At 38.4% G+C, this 10,623-nt stretch overlaps 1 protein-coding gene across 1 annotated transcript; it reads right to left on the bottom strand.

Moving 5' to 3' along the window:
- Positions 1–326: 326 nt before the first annotated feature.
- LOC121518048 (zinc finger CCCH-type with G patch domain-containing protein-like) lies at positions 327–8,262 on the bottom strand. The gene is made up of 7 exons (XM_041800232.1): positions 8,148–8,262; positions 6,823–7,471; positions 6,088–6,221; positions 5,750–5,917; positions 5,369–5,491; positions 1,136–1,550; positions 327–727 (listed from the first exon to the last, which is right to left on the bottom strand). The coding sequence occupies exons 2-7, from the start codon at positions 7,413–7,415 to the stop codon at positions 589–591; spliced, it is 1,572 nt and encodes a 523-aa protein (XP_041656166.1). The 5' UTR covers positions 7,416–7,471; positions 8,148–8,262; the 3' UTR covers positions 327–588.
- Positions 8,263–10,623: the final 2,361 nt, after the last annotated feature.

Genomic DNA, 10,623 nt, shown 5'->3' with positions numbered 1-10,623 from the left:
TGAGGGTAAAATCTGAGAACAGCTTGTTTCAGCACACATTTTCTAAAAAGGTGGTGAAAGAGAGGGGGAAGGAAATGGATTTTTTATGTTACTTGAGGGGATTGTGGACAGGCCAGGGGCACATATTTTTGCTAGAAAAGCCTGAAAAGGTGATTTTTGCAGAATATGTCCCCTTTAAGAATATAGAGTTGAATGAGGCTCATTCTTATCTTCGACCTACACAGCATAGAACAAACAATAAGGTGTTTTAAAAACAGAAACAGCATAGGAAGTTCTCCAACCTGAGTTTTCAGTTCTGATGAAGAGTAACACAGGGAGACAAAACGTTAAGAATGAAAGTTTAGTTTGTTACAGTACAGTTTATAATCAAATAAATGTTCCCACCAAATAAACTCAGTTCTAGGAAACAGAAATGATCAATTTTTTCAATGCTGGGCTCTGCTGTCAGCTCCAGTCCACAATCAATAAGAACAAATACCAAAAAATGTCTTTAAAAAAACTTCATAGTAAATAACTGACAACAGCCAAGAACCTAAAGTTCATCTCAGTGGAGCAGAGCTCCCCTTCATCCTCCAAATCTTTGAGAAGTCAGAACTCAGTCATCTTCTTGTGCGTGTCAGCCTTCCTGTGCTCTCTCTGGATGGACAGCTCCTGAGCTTTCTGCTGGGCCAGCAGCCGCCGGGCCACTGACAGCCTCTCCTCCAGCTGCTTCACTGTAGATGTGTCCCTTCGCACACAAACAACAAACAGGTTAGGAGGTGGGGAACGACTGAGGAGACAACTTTGTTTAAGCTTCATGTCTCCAGAATAAGATTTCCACAGATACAAGTGTTGAATCTTCACACCATATTTACATTTTTACACAACTCCCACGGACCATCTCATAAATACAATTTATTTCCACTTTGCTTGACAGGAGCCTCACAACCAGTGAGCTCCTTCTTAACAATCAGTTGAAGCTGTGGGAACAGTGCATGCGTTTGTATGTATGTTCAAGTGGTGGTGTGATTGCTAATGAGTCAGTTCTCTCCATGGAGGAGAGAACAGATGCTGAGCTGTGGATGTATTCACAGAAGTCAGATTAGACAAACAGAAACACAAATGATAAACAACGTGCACAGAACTCAGAGCTGACCTTCCTGTTTGTCTGCCGAGTGACTCAGTCAGTTTCTGGATCTCTCTCTCGGTCTGGGACACCCTCTCAGCAGCCTGGAACAACCTCACATTCAGACTCCTCTTGATGTTTTTCCCTCCTCTGTAAGCCTCCACCTCAGTCGCTGCTGCTAACAGTGCAGCAGCTCCCCCCTCAGCAGCGTCAGCGCTCTTTCCTCCAAGCTGGTGATTCAGAAAGTCAAAGACCGTTTTCCTCCCTTCTGTGTTGACCCGGGGTTTACGGTGTCTCTTTGGGCGAGCAGTCTGTGAGCCGTCTTTGCTGATCTTGCTTTGCGTACGTCTTTGAGTGAGCTTAGCACACTGGTCCAGGGACTTTCCTTTAGGAAGGACTACCGCCATGACAGTCTCTACTCGACCCTCCTGATTCTTTCCTAAACCTGAGGAAACAAAACAAACACAAGTGTGGAAAATAACCCCCTGCATGTAAAATCTGAGGTAAAAAAACAGATTTCACTCTAACATATTTTATGTGCTGTCCAGTTTTTTTATGAAGCATTTTTTGTAGACAAAAGAGAAAATTAACACAAATATCCAAAATTTACACTCCAAAATAATCAAACATGGTATGATTTCTCAAACTGCCAACAATTCACATAAAGTTGCTGCTGCCCAGTAGGAGGGTGAAGAGGCATGCAACCTCTGTCGCCCTCTAGTGTTTTGTCAGTATATCACATCCCCTGTATCAATATTATATTAACTGTTTTCTATTTGATCAGTCTTTAAAAATCTGTGAGAGACATCAGGAATTACCTCATTTCTATTATTATATTTTCTTTCACTTTTCACAAAAAAATCTGGAATTTCTTGTGACTGAAGGATGGCCATATTGAGCATGTACTCCTCTTATGCATTTATAATAAGGACCTCTCATGATATTGGTGCAGAAGTGATGGGGCAAAAAAAAAATCCAATGTTTGGATGCTTATTGCTATTTTGCTGGTGAAGTCAGGCTATTCTAATTAGAGATGCATCAGTGCATAGGTTTGACATTGCTATTGGCCAATATCAGCCCTTTAGAAAAACATTCATTTATCACTTAGAGTTTGCAAAAAAATTCCATGTGAAGACCAAGCAGGTTTTCATGTGCAGCCTTGCTACCATAAATCCCAGACCAGTGGAGGGCTGCAGTGACGGTTGTCCTTCTGGAACTGTGTCCCATCTCCACACAGGATCTCTAGAGCTCTGGAGCAGAGTGACCACCTGGTCCCTGGTCACCTCTTTTACTGAGGCCCTTCTCTCCTGATTGCTCAATTTGGTAGCGCAATCAGTTCTTGGAAGAGTCCTGGTTGTGCCAAACTTCTTCCATTTAAGAACTCTGGAGCCCACTGTGCTCTTGTGAACCTTCAGTACAGCAGAATTTTTTGTAGCCTTCCCAGATCTGTGCCTTGCAACAATCCTGTCTATGAGCTCTGCAGGCAGTTCCTCTGACCTCATGGCTTGGATTTTGCTCTGATATTCATTGTCAGCTGTGAGGCTTTCTAGAGAGGTGTGCACCTTTCCAAATCACATCCAATCAATTTAATTTACCACAGGTGGACTCCAATCTAGGGCTGGGAAATAAATCAAAAATTTGGTTAAATCGCAAAATGGCCTGCTGCAATTTTCAAATCACAGAGGGATACTCCTTTGACCTAATTTTTTTTCGAAATAGCAGTTTTCAATTGTTTGGTTTTTTTTTGTTTGGTTTTTTTTTTTTTGCAGAAGAGATGTTATGCGTGACATATCATGCGATCATTCAAGTGCCATATTTTTTTAATAGTCTACAAAATAATCCCACCTTCATTTTTGTTCTTTTTTAAAAATTAAATATGATAATGACAAAAACCCTACAATGCAACAATTCATATCCAGCAATACGAGTCAAAATGTTCAGCCCTTGTTTAGGAATTAAAGAAAGTTAAAGAATAATCGCATATGGCTCTTTTCCTTGTACACCAACAACCTCACCTCCACCCACAGCTCAGTCTTCATTATCAAGTATGCAGATGATACCACCATAGTTGGAATCATCACAAACAATAATGAACAACACTACCGTCAACAGATAGCCCAAACAACTACTCGATGCCAAGACAATCGTCTCCAAATCAATACAGCAAAAACTCAGGAAATCATAGTTAACTTTACCCACAATCCCACACCAAATACCCCTCTGCACATCTTGTCCGAACCCATCACCATCACTGATTCCTTTAAATTCCTCGGCACACACATCTCCAGCACACTCAAATGGAAACTCCACTCAGACCACACCTACAAGAAAGCCAACCAACGTTTATTCTTCCTCCGCCAGCTCATAAAGAGTCAGATCCAACCTTCTCCTACAGTTCTACACCACCATCACAGAAAGAATACTTACCTTTTTAATAATTGTCTGGTATGGTAATTTGGACTCACATTCACGCAAAAAACTACAGCGCATTGTCTACAAATCCTCCAAAATCATCGGTCAACCCCTCCCATCCATAGACACACTACATCATCACACAAAGAGCCTTCAAAATCACCTCGGTTGCCTCCCATCCTCTTCATCACCTGCTCACTCTCATGCCCTCAGGGAGGCGCTACAGATCTCGGCCAACCAAGTCAGTAAGACTCAAAAACAGTTTCATCCCCTCTGCCATAAGAACACTCAATCAAGCCATGGACTAAATATGCCTTTTTGTTGTACTGTTGTCTAATGTTTTTGTCTGTTCTGTGAAGACACAGTTGATGCGAGCATCCTTTTCAAGTGCTTTCCAAAAGCAAATTCCACCAAATTGTTTGTGTGGTCATTAGTAAAGATTCTGATTCTGATATCAAATTGCAATATTGGGTGAAAAAAATCGAAATTAGATTATTTTCCAAAATAGTTCAGCCCTACTCCAACAAAGGTGTAGAGACATCTCAACAAAAGTCCAGAGAAATAGGAGGAACCTGAGCTAAATGTAAAGTGTTTTTGCAAAAGGTCTGAATACTTGTGTAAGTGTGATATTTCAGTTCTTTTGTAATAAATCTGCAAAAAAAAAATCTAATTTTTGTTTACACTTTGTCATGATGAGATATTAAGTGTAGATTGATGAGAAAATAAGTTAAGTTTCTTCATTTTAAACTGTTAAAACACTTAAAATGCCGTAAAATGTAAATAACTGCCATATATTAAAAGTTCTAAGTATTGTGGAAAACTGTGCAAAAGCACGTACTCAAAGGGAATTTTCTGAGCTTTTTATGATTAAAGAAAAGAGTCCAGAAACTCAGGAGTTAAAGGGTTAACTGCAGTAGCGCCAGCAGGTCGAGCTCAGTTTACTACCGGAGCTGCAGATGTCTACTACCTCATGGTCTTGTCCCCCTGATTGGCCCTTATTTAATGTGACAGAATGTTTATCCAGTCACCTTCTGAGAATGTTTTGAAAGTCCTTGTATGGGAGGTTTTCCAGATGATTGTGAAATATATGCAATGCAATGGATATAATCAGTCTATCTAGTGTGTCAGGTTAACATTGCATGCTGTCTGGACAGTATTTTACGGTGGCCCTGAAGGCCAATAGGAATAAATATTTCAAAAGCGCAAAATATATTTCACGAAACACAAAAAAATTTCACAAAACACAAAAACATTTCACAAAACAAAAATAAATTTCACAAAACACAAAAACATTTCACAGAACAAAAATAAATTTCACAAAACACAAAAATATTTCACAGAACAAAAATACATTTCACAAAACACAAAAACATTTCACAGAACAAAAATACATTTCACAAAACACAAAAACATTTCACAGAACAAAAATACATTTCACAAAACACAAAAACATTTCACAGAACAAAAATACATTTCACAAAACACAAAAATATTTCACAGAACAAAAATACATTTCACAAAACACAAAAATATTTCACAGAACAAAAATACATTTCACAAAACACATTTGTTTTGTATTTTTGTTCTGTGAAATTTATTTTTGTTTTGTGAAATGTTTTTGTGTTTTTGTGAAATTTATTTTGTGCTTTTGAAATATTTATTCCTATTGGCCTTCAGGGCCACCATAGTATTTACTGTGATATTAAATTGCAATTATAAATCACAAACGGATTCAACAGCAATATAAATCTTAATGCCATTACTAAATGGGGGGAATAACCGTTTCATCCATATGGAACATCTACTCTGTGAGTCACACTGAAACCTTGAATGCAGAGCACCTGCACTTACCTTTTCCATATTCATAACCCATTTGAAGTAAAAGTTTGGATCCTATTCCTCTGGTATGCGCCTCCCAGCCACCAAAGTTTGAGCTATTTAACAAGTCAGTGAAGTCTGCAGCCGAGTCCATAACTGTTCAGTAAAAACAGAAATGAGAAACAGAATCAGTCATTTTGTTAAAGGTAAATGGCAGAAAATACTGTTCCATAAATCAGCATGTTAAAATGTTTATTGAATGACAGAATACAAGCCATTAAACGAGGAAAGTCTTCAATTTGCTTTTTACAGCTCCATTAAAATACACCAAAGTCAAACTCTATTTTTGTGAGATATCAAGGTCAAGCTCATATTTTGAATGGTGGAGGAAAAGCAATGCATATCCATACAGACCTTTGGCATATCCCAGGTCATCTCCATCTCCTGTGTCCTCCATGTCGGACTCAGAAGAGACGGGGTCATCTTCTCTGGGGGGGGGGGGGGTAATACAGTAAGCCTCAACCACAACTTCTTTGAGCAGCAGGCTGTCAAACTTCACAGTGCAGAAACCGCTGTCAATTTCTAAATTAAGACAAAAAAGGGGAAGGAAAGACATTCTGACATACTTGAATATTTCACCTGTTGGTGTCATGATTGTTTTGGTAACGCAGATTTGTTGGCTCTCTGTGAATTTACTCTCAAACTTTTCACAGTTTGCACACCCTCAAAAACTTGTTCCCTTAATGGAGTACCTTTAATTTTGGCTGGGTACCAGATTCCATCCTCATGCCGAGCCAAGCACGATGATCCTTCTTCAAGATTACTGAGGTCAGTCTCAAGGAATTCTCTGAGCTCGGAGACAAATACGACCTCGCCGTGAGAAAACCTGCAGGGTTAGAAAACCAACAAGGTGACAATTAGAAGTTACTAATTAAAAGCTGCACAGAAAATAAGGTTTAAGGTTTCATTATATTGTTAGTATGGCAAGAACATGGGAAATGACACATGTAGACAAGCTAAATGTTGACTTTAACAAGTAACAGTAACAGATAACTCGTCTTGTGATGAAAATCATGGGTGTCAATAAGCACCCATCTCTCCAAACACTGCATGAGCAGTCTGTTGTTAGACAGGCACAGAAAATTGTTTCTGCTCTTACCCTCAGGAAGAAGATTTACAGTCCCTCAGGCCAGACTTGAACCGTTACAAACATTCATTTGTGCCCATGTCCATTAAATGTCTGAACAACAGGTGATGTAAGATGTGCCAAGAGGTTGTGCAATATGCCCATATACTACTGCTGTCAGAAGTTTGCTTTTTACATAGATATGGAAATTGTTAGATGGATATACTGCTGCTACAGGATGTAATGTGTTCTGTATGATATTTATGTATGTATTTATTGATTATGTAACTGTGGGACAGAGTCCAGGATAAATTTAGTCTATCTTATCTTACCTTAAGTAAGACTTAAAGCTGTACTTTACCGACAATCATCCTTGAAGCGACACCTGTCCTCAAGGTAAAACGGACAGGGTTTCATCGACCTCTGGGTGGGGTACAGGTAGAGAACTCTTACTTGTGCCTCTTCTCCGTCTGGTGGTTCTGCCCCCACCACCATGGCGTTGTGATACTCCAGTGTCCCCCATGTTGTTTTATAGGGAGCTCTTACTTTGGCACCACTGAGTGAATCTTCTTCCTCCTCCTCCTCTTCTTCCACATCATCCTCTGCCTTTTCCCTCTCTCTAGTCTCAAAGCTACCACCTGAGGACTCTCCAAGTTCAGCATAGAAAGCAGCAAACTCATCTCCTAGATTTCTGTTTGTACTGTCCGTGTCATTTGCAGCCTCTGTGGTATTTGACTGTAGTCCGTTATTGTCCTCAAGGCTGGCCAGCAGCTGACTCTTCCTGACAGACACAAGGCTGGCTTCAGTGAGCTCTATCAGCTGACAAAGGTCCTCTTTTAGTTTAAGAAGGTCTGACTGCTGGGAGGGGTCCAGGCCAGCAGACAGGGCTGACTCTACTTGCTGCAGCTGGGCCCCATAGGTAGAAATAGCCGCCTCAAGGGTTGCTTCATCCATACTGATACTTGGCACAAAACGGGGCTGTTATGGACGGCATCTAACTCCCAGAACACCTGAAGAAAAAGATAAGTTAAATAATTTACATGGATAGAGGGACAAACGGAGCTCACTTCCCTGTGATGTGCTGTCAAATACAATTCTTCTGTCCAAGTACTGATGCGCAATATTAGATCAAATATGCTGTTTTCAATTTTTATTTTACATGATATCAAAATAGATATGTAGATGTAGTTCAGACCTAAAATTTCAATCGTAAAAAAAACACTTAAAAGTCAAAAGATTGAGGATGAACAAAGGAAAAAGACTGCAGCTGACAAAGGTCTGTTAGTCCTGCTCAAAATTCCTCAAACTTAATTGTACATGTGGAGGATATTTATATGTATTTTGGTTGTAAATATCAGCAGAAATGTTTGTATCTGCCGATAGCATTAATTATCTTATTCACTGATACCTGCTGATACTGATATTGTGCCCATAATACAGAGCTCCTGTCTCACCTCTCTATTATAATACAAAAAAGCTGTCAGATATTTTATATAAAAGGATCACAAAACCTGAATAAGATTCAACATTTTTTGTTATAAGAATATCAACTAGAACTCTGCAAAAACAGATGAGGAATTATAAACTATTTAACCATTTATTTCACAAATATGCACATGGGAGGATGTTAGTGAAAATTAACTTTATACCAAGGAAATTACAGGACTTAATTTTACCCAGTTTTACCTCTCGTGTTTTGTCCACCGAGAGGGCACACTACCCACTGGGAGGAAACCTCTCTTTAATCTGGATGTTGACGTCTTCAAGCTTTTCTTCTTTTTTTTCGAATCTGGCGCCTAAAGTTTGTATGGCGGACATGATGGACTCCAAAGAGGAGTCTTCATTCGGTCTTACCCACTTCCTCACATGAGAAGCTTTGGTTGGAATCATCAAGTTCTTCATCGTTTCGTTTATCAGGTCCAGCGTTGGGGGCATCCATCGCGTAGTCGTGTTGAAGAAGTGCCTCAGATGTAGCATCTTTGCTAGTCTTGGTGTTAACTTTGTTAGGTGTCATCTTTCGTCCTTTGACTGGTTTGCTATGTTTTTTTCCGTATGGTTTTTAACTTCGTATTCCGAGATAAAAATGAGGGAAAATAGAACTTTTGAGGAACTTTAGCGTGTGCTCTAAAAAGTACGTCCGCTAAGTCCGCCATCTTGCTGCCCCCCCACCAATAACTTCTCCTAAATATTTAACAGTTTTGTATTAGTACTGCCTTTAAAGCTTTTAAAATTCAGCTTTAGAGCTTTATGCTAGTTGTAAAAGTGATTAAATACTACTGAAATTAATTGTAAAGCACATTATAAGGGATTTTTCCACAATGATTAGCTTTCTTTTGTTTTATTTTGAAGATGCATCACCAAGCCCGGAAGTCTTGTATTGAGTACGTCAAACATAACCTTTTCAATACATGCTTAATATAACAAGAATAAAATGTTATTATATATGCACCCAATATTGGATACTTTATTTAAGAACTACAAACTACTGCATACTTTAATTTCACATTTATGTTGCCAATATTTTGTAGTGGTTTACTCTTGTTCACTGCAACCATTTTTATATGTACTGTATAAATATACAGTGCTTAACAAATTTATTAGACCACCTGTCATATTTGTCTCAAAGACCACCCAGCATCATGAAGTGCTTTAATGTGGACCCTCATTTTCAGTAAGCTCTCGACGTTTTACCATTTTGAACAGGAATGAGGGATTTCAAACTTAATTCACCCAAATTTGAGCGGGCTCACTGGGCTTCTCTGAGAAGTACAGAAATGAATCAAGCATAACATTCAACCACTGAAACTCATTTTTCTGTTCAGGAATTTAAGTAAATAACTATAATTTGACATATTAATCAAGAAATAATAATGTGCTTTACTATTTTTTCATGTTTTTTGTAAATCAGTAAATTGTAAAATTCATGGATAACAATAATAATTATATTTTAGCATAAAAAATATCATTTTGGTTAAAGAGCTTCTACATATTGGTGTATTAACCATTGCAGAAACAAAAAGAAATATTTTGGTAATTACCAATGCTGGTAATTTAGGGCAGCTGTGGCATAAACCTTACTTTGGTTAGGGTTAGGGTGGTCTAATAAATTTGTTAAGCACTGTATATACAGTCATGGACGGAAGTATTGGCACCCCTGAAATTTTTCCAGAAAATACACAATTTCTCCCAGAATCTGTTGCAATTACAAATGTTTTTGATATACATGTGTTTATTGTCTTTATGAGCATTGGAACAACACAAAAATCTGAAGAAAAAAGACAAAATTGACATTATTTTACACAAAACTCAAAAAATGGGCCAGGCAAAATTATTGGCACCCTCAACTTAATATTTGGTTGCACACCCTTGGAAAATAATAACTGACACCAATCACTTCCTATAACCATCAACAAGCTTCTTACACCTCTCAACTGGAATTTTGGACTACTCTTCTTTTGCAAACTGCTCCAGGTCTCTCAGATTTGAAGGGTGCTTCTGGCAATAGCAGTTTTAAGATCTCTCTATAGGTGTTTCATTGCATTGCTGCCCACTTCAGAACTCTCCAGCGCTTTGTCTCCAACCATTTCTTGGTGCTTTTTGAGGTCTGTTTGGGGTCATTGTCCTGCTGGAACACCCATGACCTCTGATGCAGACCCAGCTTTCTGACACTAGGCCCTAAATTGCAGCCCAAAGTTTTTTGATAGTCTCCAGATTTCATGATTCCTTGTACACAGTCAAGGCACCCAGTGCCAGAGGCAACAAAATAATGCCAAAATATCTTTGAACCTCCGCCATGTTTGACTGTAGGTACTGTGTTCTTTTCTTTGTAGGCCTCATTCCATATTCTGTAAACAGTAGGAGGAATTGCAAGCTGGCGTTAATCTAACAGCAAGAACTCCAATGATATAGGTAAAATTGTTCCAAATCGTTTTGGCTTAAATGAACTTAATCAAAACACATTATTTGTAAAATTTTGGAAGGTTTAAACTAATGAAGATATGTTCGAAGCCAGCATGGAGCATTTAATCTCCATGTACATATAATTATACATTTCTTTCTCGGGGTTTTGACTTATTTACTTATTAATTTGATTACAATGATATAAAATAATAATGATAATACTAACAATAAATTATTATTATTGTTATTATTATTATTATTA

Source organism: Cheilinus undulatus, linkage group 11 (genome assembly GCF_018320785.1).
Source record: "Cheilinus undulatus linkage group 11, ASM1832078v1, whole genome shotgun sequence".
NCBI classification, from domain to species: Eukaryota; Metazoa; Chordata; class Actinopteri; order Labriformes; family Labridae; genus Cheilinus; species Cheilinus undulatus.
Note: the sequence above shows the minus strand (reverse complement) of the source record. Positions and strands in the feature narration are given on the sequence as shown.